This window comes from Erpetoichthys calabaricus, chromosome 3 (genome assembly GCF_900747795.2).
Source record: "Erpetoichthys calabaricus chromosome 3, fErpCal1.3, whole genome shotgun sequence".
Lineage (NCBI taxonomy): Eukaryota > Metazoa > Chordata > Cladistia > Polypteriformes > Polypteridae > Erpetoichthys > Erpetoichthys calabaricus.
The window spans coordinates 230,821,478-230,845,343 of NC_041396.2; the positions used below are offsets into that span (position 1 = coordinate 230,821,478).

At 36.7% G+C, this 23,866-nt stretch overlaps 1 protein-coding gene across 1 annotated transcript; it reads left to right on the forward strand.

The window, feature by feature from the left end:
- On the forward strand, positions 1–23,475 carry fbxo30a (F-box protein 30a). Its single transcript, XM_028797888.2, has 3 exons — positions 1–301; positions 12,995–15,105; positions 19,849–23,475. Exons 2-3 carry the CDS (start codon positions 13,015–13,017, stop codon positions 20,050–20,052), a joined length of 2,295 nt encoding a protein of 764 aa, XP_028653721.1. The 5' UTR covers positions 1–301; positions 12,995–13,014; the 3' UTR covers positions 20,053–23,475.
- The last annotated feature ends 391 nt before the right edge of the window (positions 23,476–23,866 follow it).

Genomic DNA, 23,866 nt, shown 5'->3' on the forward strand with positions numbered 1-23,866 from the left:
CTTCCAAATATTTCACTCCTATCTCACCTTTGACCTCTGACCGACGCGTCATGACGTCATAGTTGAGCGTCGCGACCTTAAAAAATTAGCTCACACATTTCCAAAAAAAAAAAAAAAAAGCAGCAAGCAGTCGCAGATTTCCCGGTCAGAAAAAAAAAAAAAACGAAGGAAACAAAGGCATCATACGAAATACAGCTAGAGTTGTCTGGATTGCTTAATCTGGTGAGTTTGCGACAACAGGCGGACACAGTTAGAGCAGGGAAGACGGAAAGCGAGCAGAGTGTATGCGGGAAGGTACGAGGTAAGTGTTCTAAGCGAGTTTTTCCTTTTTCTACTATTTTTAAAAGTTTTGTGAATCACATTGTATTGTATGAAAAGCCACTATCATTTTATTTTAAAACGTTTTAAACACGATTGTATCAGTCTGGAAGCGACACAGAGTTCGCGCAGCTGGAGCGATACCAGGCCGACCGGCTGGCTGGCTGTCTGACCGACGCGATGATGTCGCAAAACTTTGTTTGCTCCGGCCTGACTTGCTTAAAATATACGCACGAACTGTATAGCGCAACATGCAGGCCATTTCTTTGGACGTTTTGAAATTGTATTATTATGATTAGTTAAAGAAGATTGTAAGAGTTTCCACAAGTCATCATCGTGTGCACTTGCCCCGGGACTACTGCTGTAACTTATAGTACAGAAAGGAAATTCCTTAAGCAAGATTTGGTACTTAATGGTTTCGTTAAAAATTGCTTGTTTGGTAGCGGACAATATTTAGAGTACGAAAATATTTAGTTTTCACACGTGCCTCCACAGTTGCTTATATGTTTTAGACTCGATGAATATTGTACTTAAGTCCGATCAGCGTAAACGGAAAGGCAGCTCGTTGTGTAAATGAAAAGCGGCTTTTGGGGCAGATCGTCAAAAGAGAAAAGAGCACGTCAAGCCAGGGAGAGGCTAATGGTTAGTGGACTTGAGACGTTTAAGAGGGTATCAAATGATAGAAATGTGCGTGACTCACATTTTTAGTTTCAGTGCATTATTCTACAAAGGATTGTTATTTCTGCTTAATGTGCACACGGTGTAGTATATAATAAGGTGAACAAAGCTTCTGTAAAAGCTAAATTTATTCGGGTACAAATGTCTGTCAGTCAACCCTCCCACCCAACCAACCAAACCAAAAGAAACTGTGTTTAGTTGTAGGGCCCTTCCTCATCTCTCGAGTCACGGTAGCCCTCGAACAAACAGTGTAAAGTTGATTTCTAAGTAGTTCTTGGTATCCAGATACACCCATTCATTAAACCCAACCTTTGTCCCGAGGCCTGTCTTTGACTTCTTTTCTGATTTAATTCCCTGCTTAATCAGAAGCTAATTCTTTTTGCTTTTGGACGGTTTCACTAGTTTGGCTGTGGTTTTAACATGTAATCTGCTTTTAGGAGAAAGGTTAAATTGTTTCCTTCTGTTTTCTTATAGCTGGCTTTTCGATTACGCACGATGCTGCTTGAAAGCATTTGACCCAATTTCTTTTATGTCAGACACATTTCAACAATGTTTTATCAGAATACCATTATTAAGTTAACCCAGATAATGCACTTGAATACACACAGATACACATACGTGTATAATATACACGTACACATTTACTGAGTAAGTAATTAGGAACACATGTACGGGCGCTTATCTGTACAATCAACTAATCAGCCAATTGTGTGGCAGCAGTGCAATGCTTAAAATCATTCATACAGTCCAGGTGCTTCAGATCATGTTCACATCAGATCAAATGTGATATCATTAAGTTTGACCGTGGCATGCTTGTTGGTGTCAGACAGGCTGGTCTGAGTAATTCTATAACTGCTGATCTCCTGGGGTTTTCATGCACAGAAGTCCACAGAGTTTACTCAGAATGGTGTAAGAAACAAACAAAATCCACCATGCAGCAGTTTTGTGGGCAGAAATTTCTTTTTGATGATAGGGGTCTGTCAGTGTCTGTGTATGCAAGTGAATGTAAATGTGTATGTATGATTGTGTACATATACTATATATGTTGTTTCATTATTTGTTAAATAATGCGTGCATATTTAACAGATGCTTACAAATCACTATATGCATAGGTAATAGAACCATACAGGGTTCTTTTTAGCATACATTTTGTGGCTGTAGGTTATTAAAAGAAATGTTGTAGTAACTATTATATCATTTTAGCAGCTTTGTCAATTCCTGCTGACAAAAGAAATCTTTAAACCGCTTCAGATTTGTTTACCGGCTTGGTCAGGTCAGGTCCTACAGAAACATTTGTAACAGGCTAAGATATCTGGACTTGAGTGTAGAAACTGCTAAACCTGAAGTTACTTATCTTGGTCCACTTATTTTTTTGTACGTTTACTGCAGTTTTTTGGATCATTGTGACAAAGAATTTCCCACTCAATTCACAGACAGAGGGGCATTCTTTTTCAGAACATAGTTCTCTCTCTGATGGAGTGTCTTCCATTTGTGGAGTACAAAAGCAGGTCAAAACTGTGACAGCCACTCCACCTTGCTTGACTGTGCATAAGATTATTTTACTTGTGGGTAGTGTTATGGTGTTGCCAAATATGAGTTGTTTTTTTGTGGCTTAAAAGTCCATTTTAGACAAATTCATCTATTTGACATTCTTCTAGAAATCAATTGGATTATTCTGTAGCTTTGGTAAATCTAAAATGAACAGTGCATGGGTTGTCACCCGAAATCCCCTCCAGTGAATTCTATTGGTGTTCAACATGTGTAATAGTATTGTTGCAGCATAAATAAACACAGCAGTAAAGTTTAATTGATGTTCTGCGGAGTTTGCATGATGGATTGTGGGATGATACTGAAGGCAATTGACATTTACTTATGTTTATTTAGGGTAGGCTGGAATCTGCTTGCTCTAGCAGCAACATAGTTTGTACTTTGACTTTTTGCTCTGTCACAAAAATGTAAGGCTCGGAACCCAAAGTATATTTAATATATATAACCTGTAAGAGATATTGTCCTTATGTTAATATGTCTGTTATAACTTGCTGGGGTGTAGATTGGAACTATGGGAGGAAGCGTTACAGTAGACGCCCGCAAAGTCGCGGTTCAGGGTTCGCGGACTCCATTATTTGTGGATTTTTCCTTAGAACCTAACTATTAATTGTTAGCGGAAAGTGCAATTATCTGCTGCAATTTTTTATGGGTTTTTTCGTGGCAATACTGTGCTGTAGAGAGAACAGGAAGCAACCGCTGAGGGAAACGCGGTTTGGGATGATGAAAGTAGCCAATCCGAGAGCATTATTCATTTCTCCTTGCTGCTGATTGATTGCTCCAGGTGAGTGTCTTTGTGTTTTCCATTTTGTTATTGCATCCATTTTGTTATTCATAAACGCACAAGATGTCGCCGAATCGCCCTGCACCTTCTAAGGCTTCTGGCACTGAGCTTAAGTGCCAGAAGAAGTTTAAAACACTCCAGGAGAAGGTTGAACTACTGGATTTGCTCTGGGAACTAAAAAGTTATGCTGCAGTAGTGCGCCACTATGGCATTAATGAAAGCACCGCACGCTACATAAAGAACAAGGCAGCGATCTGGAGTACCGTATCTGCAAGTTTCTGTGATAGTGCCAAAAAGTTAACGACCATAAGGAATAAAAATATCGTCAGGATGGAATCTGCCTTGGCATTGTGGATCACCGACTGCAGGAAGAAGACCATCCCCTTGGACAGTAACATCATCCGTGAGAAAGCACGGAAATTGTACCAGCAGTTCGCTACAGGAGACAATGTAGCAACTTCCCATCACAATGTTCATGAAACCTACAAAGAAAAGCCAGCACGAAACCCCACCAGAAGAAGACCCGTCCAAAGATACGACTTCTCCTGAAGCGCCTGAAGAAGAGGCGCCACCCGAGGAGTTTTAAATCCTCTGCATTGTACTGCACAGCTACTTCATCATCAATATCATTCATCATTGGTGAGTACCCGTACATTGTACTGTATTTTAAGTAAATTAAATTATGTATTTACTCTACTTATAACAAAGAAAACGGCCGCGCATACCAAAGAAAACGCACTTGCATGAATTACAGTACGTATAGTGGTAACATCGGTATTTTATATTCTAGCACCGCAGGAGACATAGCAGTACAGTACTATACAGTAGACAGGTTTACCTTTTACATTCTGTTTTTAGGTAATGTATTATGGTAATTTTTTAGGTAATGTATTAAGCCGAGTTTGCAGCGAAATTAAAGTGCTTTGGGGGCATACAGTATTTAGGGTTTAATCTATAAAAATAGTTATTTAAAAGGCATTTTTTTTGCCACATCCAAAAGTCGTGGTTTTTCACAATTTGCAGGTGCTCCAGGAAAGTAACCCCAATGAATTTTGGGGGTGTACTGTATTTAGTACTTGTCCTGTCCTAAATTGTGTTCTGGATTATGCTGACTTGCTTATTATGTAGTGTGTCAATTTTTTTCTTTTTCCTTCTCCATTGAAAAGTTGATACCGGAGTTGTTATTTTGCAAAAGAACAGAACAGCAGCTTTGTTTAGTTAACAAATGCATATCTGCCTTTTTACATTAATTTGAAATAACAGATATGAATATCAACCCAATACTTTCTAAGAGTGTTATACAAACAAATATTTGCACCTTTTAAAGGCCAAGAACAAGATATTTTTTGGATGTTTAGACATATCTTGGTTTCTTGACGGCTTATGCAAACGACTCTTTTAAAGAATCCTGAACACTTTTAGTTCTTCCTGTATTAGTGTTCCTTTATTAAGTGTTCTAGGTATTTAACATCTTAAATGTGTCATTTTGACATTTTATTTACCCTTAAAGTTAGGCCAAAGATAGGTACTGCATTTTTTGCTTTTAGGTTAACCTTAATTGTGAATATCTTTAAAGGACAGTACTAGGTATTTGCATGTGTCTTGCTTTGTTTCTCATAAAGGTGTTGAATGATGACTTTGGATGTTTATGATTTATGACTGTGTAACACATTTACAATCAAAGGGGAAAATTGGTTTGATGATTGATACAAAGCAGTGAGGCTTGAAAATGTCAATAGCACTTTACTGTCCTAAATGGTCCATGTTTAAGGTCATCTTCCTTTCAAGAAAAAAAAACTAAATGTGACAACATTAAATGCAAGGATTGTTCAATAATAGGTTTCACACTTCAAGAACACATCTGCAGGAAACTAGCTAGCAATACTTTAAACCAGACTGGCAGCTGCAAGTGAGTTTGAGTTGCATCAACTAGAGTAGTGAATGCTTTATTCAAGATTCTACTACATCATGCTGCTTTTTTGTATGTAATTATAAAAAGGCTGCTCAGAGTAGAAAAGGGACTTACAGCTCTCATTGGGTAGATTTTTTTTGTTTGTTTTGGAAAACAATATATTTATAAGTCAAAGCTGGATATAGGATTAGAAGTGCCTAAGAAGTGAAGTGTATGTTGTAAGCAGATTTATTGCACTACACCTGATGTGGAGTAACTTGTCATCAGCACAGCTATTATATTTGAAGAGTATAGTTTCCTAATCAGAAGTGCTGCTTCTGAGAAAGTGTTGTATTGAAAAGGTGGCATATGTTTGCTTTTTCATTATATAACCTTGATTGACTGCCAAACTAGTTTGTTTTACAGTTGAAACAGGAGGGAAACACCTTTTTTCACTCTTTAGGTTTAGGATTGTGGATTTGTTTTCAAAATGGCAAGAGTATTTTTAGGGGTAGACTACCACAGTGGTGAAATGGTTAATGTTGCCATATTGCATTTCTGGGTTTGATTCCCAGCCTAACACACAATCTTTCTGTTTGTGTTAGGGTTTTTCTCTATATTCTCTGATTTATACCACTGATTCTAAAAGACATATGCAGGTTGATTGGTAATCTCCATGAAGCCAACCATAAGTATTTTATATATGTAAGTAATATTTCTGGAGACAGCTTCTGTTTACGATGAACTATCTACAGTCAGTCTCCTAAAAACTGTATTAGACATGTAAATGTGGGTCACGTGTGCAGAGAGCTCATTGAACATTTTAAAAATAAACATTTTCCAGTGCAAGGGAAAAATCAGATTATATACTGCCATTCAACAGCATCAACGGAAGAATGGTAAATGTGAATATGTTGTTGCAGGTGCTGTGTGTGCTCTCTGTTGTTCAGTGTTACTGCAGTAGTGTAGGGATTGATTATAAGCTTGAAAGAACTGGCAGCTATGTTCATGAAAATAACTGAAAAATATGCATTTGAAGTAAACTGTATGACACATTCTGTCAGAAGAGCTGGTAACAAAGAACCAAGGAGAAGTTAAGTTCCCTCATCACCTAATTTGCTGAGATTTAGGTTGATGAGAAATTTCACTGTGGTATCCAGAAATATTATTTGTAGGTATCTTAAAAAATATAGAATTTTTAGGCCATTAAAGAACTTTCCAAAATTCAGCTTTAATGAAGCAGTGGAAGAAATTAATTTTTAGGAGCTACCCATGCTAAATAGTGGCTAACACAAGCATGGTTGATTTCAAACTCTGCTCCAGCCATTGAACAAGAATTATTCTATGACCAAAAATATCTATGTATTTGTGAGCAGTGGATGCAATTTTCTCAATTAGTAATGTAAAGATTGACAATCCAGAGGTTGAACCTGGCCTTTTTTTAGTTTCAGATTTACATTTACTTACTTGGCTGACGCCTTTATCCAAGGTGACTTACATTTATGGTACAGTTAGTTACACAACCTCAGGGTTTGAAGTCTTATCAAAGATTGACATTTTTCCAAGAATCAAGTAACTTCTATGTGTTTTTGTGCTAGTGGACTAGACTGATCAGAAGATTTTAGTAAATTATTTGAGGGGTTTAAGTAATGTGTATTGCATTTAGTTAAGTTTAATTTGTGAAGTTCAGTTTTCAGCTGTTTGCGTAGAGTGCATTAAATTCCTTTGTGGCATTCCTTTATTAATTTTATTGGCCGATTTTTAGAAGAAAAAAAAAAGCAGATATTTTTGGCCAGTTATTTCCTTGGTAAAAACATTTCCCACAATGTTTCAGCAAGAAAACTTAGCAGTTAAAAAATGTCTGGTGTGGGCTTACTTTAGTGTTTGTGCAGATGACACTAGAAATGCTATTTGCAAGATCCGTACTGTGAAAAATTCACAAGGAGTGAATATTAGTAAAAACTACAATACAACAAATCTGATTGCTCATCTTAAGGCAAGGCATACTAAAGAACATGACAAGTTTCTGAGAAGAAAATCTGCTTCAGTCAAGGACTCAAGTTCCAGTGCTGGCAAAAGATAGGGAGAACTCGGTCAATAGAAAAAGCATTTGATAGCTGAAGAAAATTCAATCAAGATGGCGTAAAAGCTCAAAATATTACTCAGAAAGCAATAGATTTCATCACACTTGACTATCAACCTTTCTCCATAGTTAAAGACATTGGGATTAAGTGATGAATAGCACACCAGTTTGTGGTGATTGTTATTATATGAAGCTCAACAGGTTTTGTTTTCTGTGTTGTTTTCTTGCAGAAATTGTACAGCTATAAGCAGGTATGTGTAATAGACACAGGTGGTTGGTTCAAATGCAGCTTCTCAGTTTGACATGTTTAATAAGATCCTTCAAGAAGCAGTTCTGCATCACAGAGGGCAAGTGTGTCCAGACAGGAATTTGTTGACTGCCTAACAGAGCCCGCCATTTCTAGACACAAGAAGCCACTTGTTTACTGGGGAACTTATCAAAGACGTCACCTTGCACTGACACAGTTGGTGAGAAAGTACCTGTCAACACCTTGTACCAGCATAGACAGTGAAAGACTATTTAGTTCTGCATCTCTTGTAATAGATGAACAACGAAATGGGCTGAGCTGTGATAAAGCTGAGATGCTCTTTTTTTGTCAAGAATAACTCGCACCATAATAGGTAGTCTGATTCTAAAGCAATTACTATATAAGGCAAGAAAAATAAATAGTACTAAGTTAAATTTAATGGTTATGGCTAAATTTGTTATTAATTTCAACTAGAATAGTTATGGGAAATGTGTAACAGAGAGCATTTAAGTTATAAAATGTATAACTTGAAGACTGCATTTTCTTTAAGTTAATGCTGCTTATACTGAATTAAAGTGACTGTCCATTGACTTAAAATGAGAACAGTTAAGTTATAAAATTATTTAACTCCGACTGTTTATTTATATGGCAAGAGTTGTTATCCTTTTCATATCAGAAAATAAATGCACTTTTTTATACCTAGTGAGTATCATATCATGTATTACACTTTAACAAGTCCATTTATCCAGTGTCAGCAGAAAACCAAACAATCGCAACTGCCATCAGTATCAGGTTTTATTTTTTATTTTTTTTTTTTTTTTTTTCTCCCCTCTTTCAAACAATCGGCTGTCAGTATCAGCAACAAATTTTTATATCGGTGTATCACTAATAATAACATAGAATTCCAAGCCTGAGTCACTGTCTGAGTTAAGGACAATGAAGTTAGTGGGGTTGATATGTTGCCATGTGTTTATGTTTTTAAATGGTGTTATTAGGGTTATGAATGGCAGGTGAATTTCACAAATTCACATTTGAAAACCTAGGCATTAATCAGTGCATTTACCAAACACTGTGACTGAAATGATAACAATGCATTTCCACATTTTAATAAATAAGTAAAAGCTTAACTTGTCCCACTTTCTGGATTGTAAATATCACAAAGCTTGAGACAGGGTAATTTTTATTGTTTTTTTCGCACCGTGCATGTAGTCTGTTCATGTTTAAAGTTACATGGAAGTCGCATTTCAAATAGAACAGTGTGCAAGCTGTATATGTTTGGACCACTCCACCTCCCTCTTCCTCATTTTGTAGTTTATATAGCAAGCTGTTGATTTTTGTGGAGTTGTTTATTTTCAGATCAGTTCTATAATTTACAAATATTTTTAATTTCCAGTAGTGTAGAGCAAAACGTCTTGACTTCCCTTCGCCTTGAGTTCAGTGAAAATGTAAAAATGTTTGGGAACTTGGCCAAACTCCATGAAATGCATTGAAGTCAATGGGAAATAAGACAACATCTTTTGAGTCGATTATGATGATGCAATTGTGTTTTATGTGTACCTAATGGCTAGCAAAACATCTGCCAACTATGCCGGACTGGTGATGATGGACAAAATTATGATTTGACCTGTCAGACAGCTGTGTTGACCACTGCACCACCATGTTTCCCTGATTTAAAATGAATAGTGTCAGAAGGCTTGCTCCCACACAGATTAGATAGCAGGTACCAAAAGTACCATTTTGGACTTGGGCAGCTTACTGACTTGGACAAATTTGTAGCAGATGAAATTTAATGCAAGTAAATGTAAAGTATTATATGTAGGAAGTAAAAATGTTAGGTTTGAATACACAATGGGAGGTCTGAAAATTTGAAAGTACACCTCATGAGAAGGATTTAGGAGTTGTAGTAGTCTTGACACTATCAACTGCGAGACAATGTTTAGAATCCATTAAGAAGACTAACAGAGTGTTAGGTATACTTTATGTAGAGTACAAGTCTAGGGATGTTAAGCCCAATCTTTATAACACACTGGTGAGGCTTCATCTAGAGCAGTGCTCCCTAAACTCGGTACTGGGGACCCACTGTGGTTTCAGGTTTTTGTTCCAACCAGATTTACAATCAATGACAACACCTGATGGCACTGATCTCATTTAATTAGCTGATATTTCTTGTTTTACATTCAGAAAAGCACAGCAGCATGATTTTACATTTACAAGACATTTAGAAATATTTCTGCCTTTGCTATAGATTTAAATGCTTAACTCTTTTGTTGATTTCATTATATTTTGCTGTTTCTCTGTGCAGTTTTCCCCATTCGTTGTATGTTATTAATCACCATTAAAAACTAGCAGAGCAAACACCCAGGCAAACAACACTGAATAATCAAAGGCTGCACCTACTGTAGCATCAGACCCACTAATTAGTAAATAATGGATTAACTAAACAATTAGAACACCTGGAAAAGTAGAGTGAAAATCAAGATGAAAATATTGCTAAAAAGAAAAAAAATACATTATTCCTATATAACTGATTGGTCCATTTTAATAAATATACTAATACTCATTATTTTTTTTTACAAAATTACTTTTCTAATTTCTGTATTTTTCACAAAACAGAGAACTTGGGAAATAACAGTTCACTTAATTAGCCCAGGAGTTCAATTAAAAACAAGCTGGTTGGAACAAAAACCTGCAGTCACAGTGGATCCCCAGGACTGAGTTTGGGAAGCACTGATCTAGAGCACTGGGTACAGTTTTTGGCCTCTTACCTGGCAGCTCCATCCTTAACATCCTTATCCCAATATACCCAGCATCTCTCCTCTGTACATGTCCAAACCAATACAATCTCGCCTCTCTGACTTTGTCTCCCAACCATCCAACCTGATCTGACCCTCTAATGTACTAATTTCTGATCCTGTCCATCCTCGTCGCACCCAGTGCAAACCTTAACATCTTTAACTCTGCCACCTCCAGCTCTGTTTCCTGTTTTTTGTTTAGTGCCACCGTCTGCAACACATGTAACATAGCTTGTCTCACTGCTGTCTTGTAGACCTTCCTTTTCACTCTCGCTGGTACCTGTCTGTCACAAATCACTCCTGACACTCTTCTCCACCCGCTCCACCCAGCCTACACTCTCTTCTTCACCTCTCTTCCGCACTCCCCATTACTCTGTACTGTTGATCCCAAGTATTTAAACTTATTCATCTTTGCCAACTCTACTCTCTGCATCCTCACTATTCCTCTGACCTCTATCATTCACACAAATGTATTTGGTCTTGTTCCTACTGACCTTCATTCCTGTCCTCTCTAGAGCAGATCAACACCTCTCCAGGGTCTCCTCGACCTACTACAGATCACAATGTCATCAGCAAACATCATAGTCCACGGGGACTCTGTCAACCTGTCCATCACCATTGCAAATAAGAAATTTTGGTATATTTTGCTGGTCTCCAGTTTTCCTAAGCAGTTTTCTGTTACTTGAAGAGTATGTACATGTAAAAACTAGTTAAGTGGTTGATGCTTTTATTTGTGCAATGTGCTATGGAGTGGTTAGTAATCACTTTGTGTGCATGTTTTTTTTTTTTTTTCTTCCCTCAGATGTTGTTAATTCATATGCCTCCTGTTGTGAATATACGTGTTTTCACAACTAGTTCATTTGGTTCATTTAGTGCAATTTCCACAAAAGTCTTATTCATTTATGTAGATGTGACCCTGCCACTAGTATCCTTGTTTCGACTTGGCATGTTTTTTTTAGGATCACACATGTCCGTATCATGTTCTTGCCATGAACATGTACCCTTTCGCACAGATGTTATTTAGATTTACAGACCATCTTAACAACATGCCTTTATACTTTTGGGGACTTGATTTGCAGGTAGTTGTGGCTTTTTGTGTTGTATTGTTTGCATGGTTTATTTTATGTGGATTGTTTTCAGCAAAACCATTTTTTATAGTGTTTTTCACAATTCTCATAGTTCCACCACATTTTTTTTCAAAGAGAATTTCAGTTGTGTGCATATTCCTTCAGTCTCTACAGAGAATATATTAAATCCGTGTTGTCCAACTGGTGGCAGTGGTCCATGGAAATTTCCTGCCCGTTGACAAAAAAATTTGCCCGAATCATTTAGCGGCTACATAATACAGGCACCACATTGTTGCGGGGCAAACGGGATGCTGCACACGACAATGAGTATTGGCAAAGTGCGCAGCTGCCAAATGCCAGTATTGCATCAACTCGGCTGTCGATGACGCATTGCAAAAATTCTTATTTTATCTTGCTCGTCTGTATTGTTTTCTAATATTGTAGTATTTTGGAAAACAAGTTATTTCTTCTGTAAATTTTGAAACCCAGTAGCAGATGTTGCACTACCTAAAAATTTTAATTTTATAACATTAGATTTAATAAGTAAAATACGATCTACATTGGTTTTTATTTCTGTCTTAGCTGTCAGCCGGTCCGCAAAATATTTCCCAAATTTTTGCCAGTCCACAGGTATAAAAAGGTTGAAGAATGCTGCAGTAAAACATCCTGATTTTAGTTTGTCCTTAGGTGAACTTCTCAAGGGCTGGATTCAATCTTGCTGTTTTTGTTCTTTTTAAGCCCTAATAGAGCCAGGGTAAAAAATGGATGGGTCATTTATCAGCAAAATATAGAAAATCAAATCTGTGTTTTGCTTTCCTGAACAGGGTTTTCTTCATGCTAATGGGTAAGTCAGCTTCACTGCTTACTGAGCAACTACCACAAATACAAATACTTTCTTTCTTCTTCTCACTGTGACTGCCTCCTGCTGTTTCCAGTAAGCCCTGTATTTCAGGTAGTTCAGCACCCCAGTAATACACCTGCATAGGTGACACTACCTTTTGATGACATTCTGATGGGTCTCTGTTTATTTTATTTTCATTGTAGTGGTATTGTCAAATGAAATGGAGAATAGTGAAATTCTTACTTGAATGTCTGACCAGCATGCCACATGTCGCCACTCTCCGGTGCCACAATTTATTGTGATGTAGTTGGGTCTGTGATTCTGAAACAAAAATTGCTTTGTAGGTTCTGGCCCCACCTCTTGGGGAAAAGAACCATTAAACATCAGTTATATTTCTTTGAAGTTAATTACAGAACATATCTTATAACAAAATATTGAATATATTAACTAAAAAGGTGTCTGTTCCATAGACCGTTCACTCAAAATATCTACAAGTATGGAAGACACATAAACAGACATGAGATGTTGCATGCCTTGTAAAATAAGATACAACACTTGTGTATATATAAAAGTTGTCTGTCTTGGAGACTGGTAATAGAAAGTATTTCTTATTTTAGTAAATTCTATTTACTAAATAGAAATTTAAGGTCCTTGGCATCATCATGTCTCTATATTATGAAAGGCATTGTTTTATGTAATTATAATTTAACATATTTAAAAAGATGGAAAATATGTTTGTATCTTTCAGGTCCTGAAAACCCCATCAAGATGGAAGAACAGCATATTCACTGTTTGAATTGTGTGAGCAGACGCTGCATGGCAAGGCCAGAGACAGGGGTCTCCTGTGAGCTAATTGGCTGCCCCTTGGTGTGTGGAGCTATTTTTCATTCCTGCAAAATAGATGAACATCGACTTTTGTGCCCACTAGAGAGAGTGCCTTGTTTGAACAGTGACTTTGGGTGTCCTTTTTTAATTGCTCGTAATAAACTAGCTGAACACCTTTCACTCTGTCCAGCCAGTGTAGTGTGTTGTACAATGGAATGGAACCGATGGCCAGTGAGTTATGCAGACCAGAAATCTTATGAAAACTTGAGTAAGGAAGTTGATGAAGTTGAACAACTTGACATGGCTTTAGCACTGCAGGATCAGCGCATGTTACTTGAATCTCTTAAAGTTGCAACCATGGTGTCCAAAACAGCAGAGAAGCAGTCTGGAATTACAGAAAAAACAACTGTAACAACAAGTATACCAGAAGAAAAACCTTCCAATGGATTAATTGCTATGGATGAAGAATCGTATAATGAACTTTACCTTGCTACAGTTGAGACTACTAGAAGCTTAGCAGCAGCTCTGGATATCTTGAGCAATGCAACCAAGGACATGGACCTCATAAATGGTACTTTTTCTGGTGATCATTCTGAAAGGAATGGACAGGTCCTAGTTAATGAGATGAAGGATTTAAATGTGCAGATTGTTGAAATGAAAGACTCTGTTGATGATAATGAAGCTGAGCTTGGAGCCGTTGGAGGAGCAGAGCATAAAATTGTAACAGAAAGCTTGAATGAAAAGTTTTCCTGGTCGGAACATAATGGATTTGTCAACATTTTGGGGGATTTAGATGAAGAGCAAATAGTTAATTCAATGGACATGGTAAATGACAAAGTTTCATTTTGTAATGGTTTTCACAGTGTAGGTAGACAGCAAGATTCTGATCATGATGAAATGGATTTGGATACTACAATTGGAAGAAATGCTGAGATGAAAGGATCTTGGGAATTGCAAGAACCAGACAAGCAAATAATGCCTTTGTATTCCATACCATTGGATCTGCAGCAAATCTCAGAATCGCATTTACCACCAGTTTCTGAAGGCCAGCAGAATTTTGGTGTTCTGCATCATTCTTCTGATTTTGGTGATCGTAGAATAGATCGCAAATTGCACAGTCTTCAGGTGTTAAGAAGTATGGGTGTTTTTAATGGTCACAGATTATTACTTGCTGATCCTTTTTCTTTTCGTGCTAAAATGGAAGACAAAGCTGTGGACACATCTGATTTGGAGGTGGCGGAGGACCCTATGGGTCTTCATGGGATTGATCTTATCACTGCTGCCTTGTTATTTTGCCTGGGTGACTCTCCTGGAGGACGAGGGATTTCTGACAGCCGATTTGTAGATGGGTATCGAATTGATTTTGGGACACAGACCTTCTCGTTTCCTTCAGCAATTTTAGCTACAAACACTATGGTTGGTGAAATAGCATCAGCTTCAGCCTGTGATCATGCAAATCCTCAATTATCAAACCCAAGCCCTTTCCAGACATTACGGCTGGACCTTGTTCTGGAATGTGTGGCTCGCTACCAAACTAAACAACGCTCCATGTTTACCTTTGTTTGTGGGCAGTTATTTAGGAGAGATGAGTTTTCATCTCATTTTAAAAATGTACATGGTGATATACATGCTGGTTTGAATGGCTGGATGGAACACAGGTGTCCACTTGCTTACTATGGATGCACCTATTCACAAAGGAGGTTTTGCCCATCTGTTCAGGGTTCAAAAGTTATCCATGATCGGCACTTAAGATCATTTGGGGTTCAGCCCCGGGTTTTTAAACCATTGACTGAATCTATTTATATTAATTTTCAATTTGGATCTCGGTACGATTATCTTAGCACACTACCTTTTGAAGTTTTACAACACATTGCTGGGTTTCTTGACGGCTTTAGCTTGTGCCAACTGTCAAGAGTGTCCCGATTGATGAGAGATGTCTGTGCCAGTTTGCTCCAGGTTCGTGGAATGGTGATTCTTTTGTGGGAAAAACGTCAGTATTCAAACTCCACTTCATCTTGGCAGATAAAAAATAAGGTAGGTGATTTGGTTTTAATGTATTTGTTCTTGTTTTTTTTAATTCACTACATAAATGAAACAATTTAAAAGTATTATTTATTTTTATTTTTTTTAATGCATTCTTTTTCTTGTGTAGTGATTTATGTATTTTATTTACAACATCAACTCAAAATGCATAATTATCTGTAGTAGAAAAGGTTAAATGTTTGGTATGCTTTAAAATGTTTTTCTTTCACAGTTCATTTTATTCTATTATTCATGTTAATCTCACATAAAGAGGTCAGACACCTTACAAAAGTCCTATTAATTGTCATTATCTAATATATCTAGGACTTAAAATGTTGCTGAAACTCTGTCTATAGTTATATGTTATTTAAGTTTAATATTGATCCATGTTTTGCCTACCACCGATTTAGTTTCTGCTGAAGCACATGGTTGTTACCATAATCTGTATCATAATCTGCTACAAGTTTTTTTTGACCTATCTACAGTATATGATGTTTTCTCTGGCTTTCTTCAGATATCCTAACGATGAGTGCTTTAGATTAAGTACTGACTCCCAGTTAACCTTGTCTATGTTAGTATAGTCTGTAATGGTCAGGCATCTTGACTGGCATTTGCTGCTTATGCAGTAGGCTGTAACGCCGCAATGCTGAATTAGCTCAAAAAATTATAAAATAGATTCAATACAAAATACAAGACCTCATGTAATATAAATCAGAAAATGTAAACATACAGTGCATCCAGAAAGTATTCACAGCGCATCACTTTTTCCACCTTTTGTTATGTTACAGCCTTATTCCAAAATGGATTAAATTCATTTTTTTCCTCAGAATTCTGCACACAACACCCCATAATGACAACGTGAAAAAAAGTTTACTTAAGGTTTTTGCAAATTTATTAAAAATAAAAAAACTGAGAAAGCACATGTACATAAGTATTCACAGCCTTTGCTCAATACTTTGTCGATGCACCTTTGGCAGCAATTACAGCCTCAAGTCTTGTTGAATATGATGCCACAAGCTTGGCACACCTATCCTTGGCCAGTTTCGCCCATTCCTCTTTGTAGCACCTCTCATGCTCCATCAGGTTGGATGGGAAGCGCTGGTGCACAGCTATTTTAAGATCTCTCCAGAGATGTTCAATCAGATTCAAGTCTGGGCTCTGGCTGGGCCACTCGAGGACATTCACAGAGTTGTCCTGAAGCCACTCCTTTGATATCTTTGCAGTGTGCTTAGGGTCGTTGTCCTGCTGCAAGATGAACCGTCGCCCCAGTCTGAGGTCAAGAGTGCTCTGGAGCAGGTTTTCATCCAGGATGTCTCTGTACATTGCTGCAGTCATTTTTCCCTTTATCCTGACTAGTCTCCCAGTCCCTGCCGCTGAAAAACATCCCCACAGCATGATGCTGCCACCACCATGCTTCACTGTAGGCATGGTGCCAGGTTTCCTCCAAACGTGACGCCTGGCATTCACACCAAAGAGTTCAATCTTTTTCTCATCAGACTAGAGAATTTTCTTTCTCATGGTCTGAGAGTCCTTCAGGTGACTTTTGGCAAACTCCAGGCGGGCTGCCATGTGCCTTTTGCTAAGCAGTGGCTTCCGTCTGGCCACTCTACCATACAGGCCTGGTTGGTGGATTGCTGCAGAGATGGTTGTCCTTCTTCTGGAAGGTTCTCCCCTCTCCACAGAGGACCTCTGGAGCTCTGACAGAGTGACCATCGGGTTCTTGGTCACCTCCCTGACTAAGGCCCTTCTCCCCCGATCTCTGTTTAGATTGCCGACCAGCTGTAGGAAGAGTCCTGGTGGTTTTGAACTTCTTCCACTTACGGATGATGGAGGCCACTGTGCTCATTGGGACCTTCAAAGCAGCAGAAAGTTTTCTGTAACCTTCCCCAGATATGTGCCTCAAGACAATCCTGTCTCGGAGGTCTACAGACAATTCCTTTGACTTCATGCTTGGTTTGTGCTCTGACATGAACTGTCAACTGTGGGACCTTCTATAAACAGGTGTGTGCCTTTCCAAATCATGTCCAGTCAACTGAATTTACCACAGGTGGACTCCAATTAAGATGCAGAAACATCTCAAGGATGATCAGGGGAAACAGGATGCACCTGAGCTCAATTTCGAGCTTCACGGCAAAGGTTGTGAATACTTATGTACATGTGCCTTCTCAATTTTTTTATTTTTAATAAATTTGCAAAAACCTCAAGTAAACTTTTTTTCACGTTGTCATTATGGGGTGTTGTGTGTAGAATTCTGAGGAAAAAAATGAATTTTATCCATTTTGGAATAAGTCTGTAACATAACAAAATGTGGAAAAAGTGATGCGCTATGAATACTTTCCGGATGCACTGTAATTCCAGTCTAAAGCAAGTGCAGAAAGTGGAACAAGAATGCTTAGCTGAGTACAGTCAGTTTGCTTAGTATTAATTCCAAGTTTAATATGAAATCCGGACTGAAACCCATAATGCACCTTGTTAAAATCCTTGTGTGGCTGTAGTTGACTAATAAACAGTATGCTCTACAAGCTTGGAATAGAATAAGAGTTAAGAGGTATGTCTAGAATTTTTATAAAACTTTTTGAAAATTGGTCTCAACACCAACCAGCATAAAAATGTTGCATATGCCCGTTTCCACGCTCACATCATTATGTATAAAAACTAAAGTTGGTGTAAAGCCGCACACATTTTCACGCCAGTTCAATCCCTGTTATATGCAAGTTCTCCGCACGGTTTTGCAAACTGGCGGCACCCAACATCAAAGCAGTGCTACTATTCCTGTGTGGTTTCCCTTTCTTTTTTAGATTAACATCCCTGATGTGGCTTTATCAAATATACTGAAATTAACCATATTGTTTATTAGTTTAAGGCATCTGATTGTAATTAACCTGCAACAATATAATGGTCCACGGAGTGGCCAAACTATTCCAAATACCATAGCTGCTTTAGCATTGTTACTCTCAGAGCACCACTCAGAGTATTTTAACCCACTGTATCTAAGTGTGGAATCACAGCTGTACAGCAGCTTATCGGGATACAGCTTCTAGGACATGCTGCCTTAGCCATCCACACAGTCTATTTGAACTTCTCCCATTCTGCAAATGTTTCAGAGCCTTTCCTGTAGGGACCTTGAGGTTCAGAAACCGTTTCATCCCAAGAGCAATAAACATACTCAATCAGTCCAAGTGCTCCTGGTACAACTGTTTGTACTTATAAATACAATTACCTCACTGTAAATTCGAATTACAGTTGTAATGTTGAACAGCATGAGCCACTTATGCTTTCATATTGTATATTTTTCATTGTTTATCTTCTCATTATTATTATTAAACGTGAAAGCTGGTGTTCACACAGATTTATGCATCTGGATTTTTTTTGTACGTGTACACATTTCTGTTTTTGTCTGTACTCCCATGTTTTAGTGTGAAGTCTACGCATGGCGTTATACATGAGACCCCAGATCATCTCGCTCATTGGGAAACTTAAGAAGGAGCTGTCGGAAACCCTTCACTTTTTATCTTATTTAGTGAATTTAATTATGTTAGCAGCCTTCCTTTTGAAAGGCAAAGCTTCTTAACTTTACTGGTCTTTGGACTTCTTGTCATCATCATCATTACTGATTTAATTGTAATTTTTAAGGTTTGATCAGGTTAGCTGCTTACTCCCAAATAATTTTTCTTCACTCTTCATGCTCTAAGCACCTTGGTATCATTTGGGATGAATCACGCTGTTCTCACATCATCATATGCCACCTTCAAGTATGTCCATTTTGGTGCATTCTTTCACCCATTGCTCTGCATTTCACTCCAGATGCCCAAACCACTTTAGTCTGTTTCTTTTCACCATAAAACCTAGTGCCTCCGCACCAAGTTTTTATCTTAACCTAGCACTCATTTTCATCTTACTCTGCAACAGTCATGCAACTGATTTTTCTCACCTCTGTTCTTTCCAACTTTGCTTCATGTTCTTCGTTTCTACAGAGGATACTACTCCTCACATGGTTTTCATAAACTTTTTCCAACAATGCTAAGCCAGAAATGGAGATAGCTTCTGGAGTTTCTTCCATTTACCTGTCACTTACCTGCTATTCCTATACCTCTGTCTGCACTAAACATCTTGTCTATGTAGTAGAACTTACCTGATTTCTACATTTATACTTACTATATCGGCATTCTGCACCCCTCTCTCACATTTTCTATAAATAAAGGTTGTACTAAGCCTGCAGACTACCCTTAACATTACTGCATCTTTTAAACATCATCTTTTGATAACCTGTTCATTAGATTGTGTTTCTCCTGGCACCTTTAGCACTTTTCACATATCTTGCCCCAACACCTCTAACTATCACTTTGGTCTTTCCTGTATTTTTCCTGAAGTCTTTTGTATCCATAACTGTTTTTGCTAGTTTAGCATTATACACCGTATACAGTAGGCATAAAAAAGCATCACCCCCTGAAAAAATATATTTTTATGTGTGTTTTCATTTTAGGCTGTAAAGCAACAAAATGTGAATATCTTCAAATGGGTTAATTGTTTTCTATACCCACAGTGTGTATGTGGAAAGTTAGTCTAGATCTATTTTAAAGCATAAAACAGTGCAGAAAACTTTAAATGTTTCTCTGGTGTCCATAAGTTCAAATAATTGTTTATTGCAACTAAACTACTAGCTTAAAACTAAACATTGATGTTCATAAGATATGTATAATTTATAGTCCTAAGTAGTCGATTACTATTTACTGACCGTGTTGTTTTTATTTCCAGGTGTGGAAATTCAGTACTGCTTTTGGCACTGTGAATGAGTGGAAATTTGCCAATATTGCCAATATGGCAGATCATCTGAAAAAGTGCAAGTTTAACACTGTGGAGAAGCGGGAAGAGGCAATTCCCTTGCCATGTATGTGTGTAACAAGAGAACTCACAAAAGAGGGACGTTCACTACGCTCTGTTCTAAAGCCGGTCCTCTAGAACTGTAGGCTTTTTTAATTGTACCAACTTGAAAGAAACTGAAGCACTCAAAACCACTCTGACACTTTACCAATGTATTGCGGATATCTTCTGTATGTCAGATCTGATTTGTCACTGTGTACATAAAATGTTTAGATGTTGAATTTATTTTTTATATAAAAATTATAATATTGTGCTGCATCGAAGTTAATAACCGGCGCCTTAATTGATATGTAATGACCCTGAACTTGCTGGACATGGTAAGTTGTTGTTTATTATTATTATTTATACATCTGTTTATTTTCTCAGCGGGATTATGATGTGTATGAGGAATAGGTTTTCTTGCATGGTTCATTCAGACATTTGTACCCTCTCAAGAGGGTAACCTAAACCAAAAAAAACATGAATACCACAGCTGAATTTTAACATTTACTTTTGGGTCCTGACCAAAACAATAGTCAGCAAAGAGATCCCCAAGAAGGTATAAATTGCATGTTGCTTTTTTGTGGTGGTGTTTGTTTTTTTTTTCTTTTCTTCCCCCCTCCAATCAACAAGTCAAGGTTCGTACCAAATTTGTTTTTATGTTAAATTTCGCCATCAGAACGTATTTACTGTTATACAGCTTGTGACAGTAATCATTTTTGTGCACCCAAACAATGCGTGCTTTCCCTTTGTTTGAAGTTGTTTTGCAATATCTTCACCGTGCAAAGAAATTTAAATACTTTTTAGACTGTGCACAAACAATAATTCATTTAGATACAGTATATTTTAAGACACAATGCTAGTGCATTAGGCAGTGTCATCTTTAGCACTTTATTTTTGATTCAGAATATTTGTGTCAGGATATTTCTGCATTTCTAATATTTATCACACTAAGGGGAGCAACATTTTATTCCTAATGTTTTACATATTTGTCACTCATTTCTAAATGATTATGTTTACAGAAATTAAAGAAGAAATAGTACATGCTTACAAACTTGTCTGACTTGTCAAATCTGCTAGTTTTATTTGTGTTGCTTTGGTTCTTGCATCTCTACAGAGATAGCAAGATGACAGAACAACCACCTGTAAGATTAAAGTTTGCCTTGAAAAAGAAGGTTTCTCCCCTATGCACAGAATGTTTGCAATAATATTGAAGAAAGGGCTTTTACAGTGTTTCACGTTGTTGTTGCGTATAGATTGTGTTTTGTAGTTTACAATTATGAGACCTACGAACAAGACTGTGCTGTTTCAGAAAGCTTCCTTATTTTGAGCACTGTAAACAAAAAAAAGACAGGCCTATATCATCACACTTTTTATTTATTAAAGCTGTATTATAAATAAGAAAGTGATTATAAGTAGACAAGCTGTTTTATAATGAACAATATACGTGGCCGACTCATTGTGTTATTGAGGACTAACAAGTCCCTTTTTGAGTTGTCATTAGAATATACTTTTAATAAATATTCTTTAATTAAAACAGCTTACCAGGTAAGGACCGTTTACAAAAGTTCCACTCATCTGTCTTAACTAACTCTGTGCAATACAACAATGTAATATTAACTATATATTCTTTTCTGCATGGATTTCTTTATATTGATATTAGTAGCATTGCAATTGATTAAAATACAACACATGACTGCTTGCACATTAATGAGTTGCACCATTGAAACCAAATCAGTGGGTGAAAAGAAGCTCTTATTGGTATACATCCATCCATGAGAAATGGTCTCTAGAGTCTGGATGACATACTTGTACTTTTCTGGTTTAAAGATGAAAATCCAAAGAGATAAAAGTAACGTCTGGTGGTTACTTTTTTCAGTGCAAAAATATTTGAACACACTTCCATAACCAACCTTAAATATTTATTATTCTTAGAAGTAATGGTTACTTCTTACACCAGCAAACATACATCATAATCCTGGCCATAAAAGCATGTGTAAAATGAATAACACCATGTTTTTTTTCCATAAAAGGAATAAGATGTGTGGATTTTTTATATACAGTGTATGGTTAATAAACTCTAAAGAAACACAAATTACACATACTGTATTTTGCTGCTCTTACTAATCTTGATAGTTAATTGTTAACAGTGAGAAATTTTCTTTCATATTCTGTTAAATATCTTGTGAATCCTTTTTCAATTTATAGAGTGTATGAATTAATGCTTGATTGTATCAATATATTGAGAGTGTAAAACTAGCTTCCTGGAGAGATGTTTCAGTCAATTTTAAACCTCTAGTTTATGGTGCTTTTCATAGTAGATCCAGGTACTAGTAACCAATAATGCAGCACAATTCTTGTTTAAGTGTTAGCTTTACTAAAACTGCATAATTCTGGCTAATGGGAACTATGTTATATTCCCTTCTTCTACACAGTCATTATACTTTTTTAATTTATTATTATTTTATAATGTTTTGGAAGCAGTTTATTTAAGAAACATACAAAAAACGTGTTGGCTATCAAATGCTTTAGTGTTAAAAGTCACAGTGATTGAAAAACCTAAGGCATGCAAAGCAGAAAAATGAGGACTGTAGCATATATCCTGCCAGTGGAGTAAAATTGTCAGTTATACCACGAATTTAGGACAAAATTATGCAGTTTGTTGTCTGCATATTGTTGTTTTTTGCCCACTGTACTCTATGACCAGATGCCTTGACCATACAAAGACACTGACAGGTGTTTTTAATTCAAAGTAGAAAAAGTTGCATTCATGTTTGTTTTAAAGCATAACAGCAAATCAAGCAATTACAGTGACTCTCCAGGAAAGGAGTTTAAAATCCCTCAATATATAAATTAATATTATGTTAATTATTTCCAGGGATTGTAAAATTACTTCGTTGGAATTTTAATTAAATTTATTTTAAGAGCAACAATCCTTTGAGGTTTTGGAGAGAGTTTGGAGAATTTTTTCTTTAATTATCAAATTCACTTATTTACAATTGCAGCATGTATACACTACATAGAGGAATACCATGCACATTAAATTGTTTGTCGAATATGTTTTATTACAAAAGTACAGTGAGGGGATCTGGATTTTATTTTTTTTTTTAATAGTGTAGATTTTTTTGGTTGGTCATTCTTTCTAATATTTTTGTCACTCTGTCCTGCTCTGTTTAGCAGCTTGTTTAGTATTAGAAGCTTCCAACTCCATTTTAGCTAGTTTGCAAACCTACGCAACTTATACCTCCTTTTTTTTTTTTTTTTTTGGCAGTTTCTTTAGTTGGGTAGAATACACAAATTGTAGCTTTGAATTGCATCAGGGGTTAGCAATATAACTATGGTCATTTGGGTCTTGTTTACGTTAAGTTTTTGGCAAAAGTCAAAGATGCCAGGATCCAATATTATTCTCTTCATCAAGACTGAGTAACACACCGTGGATAATGCCTTATTTGCTTGCTTACTTTATCAAATAAATACCAAATAAATATTCACAAGTATTCTATTTATTTATTTATTGAATAAGATGTTTTTTTATTCACAACCGGTTTTGTTTTGTGTAAATATTTTCACACCCATTTTCTGTGTACATATATTAAAATTATAAGGGTACATTTAGAAGTAGCAATATTCATTCTACATATGCTTTGTGAGCACTTGTTTGAAAGCTGTCTGTGGCACTGAATTGTAAAACAGACTTCTAGTGAAGTCCTGCTTTTAAAATACAGTGGTGAAAACTTTTTACAACTAGTTACCAAATTTAAAGCTTGCACACCATTCAAAGTAGTCCATTAACTGTACATTTTATGTATAATTTCACATTTGTGTGCCATAAATGAAAAGTTTTCTATCTAAAGTTTTACTGACCATTTTGAATATCGGTGGGTGTAATTGATATTAAGAAGAAATTCTAAAA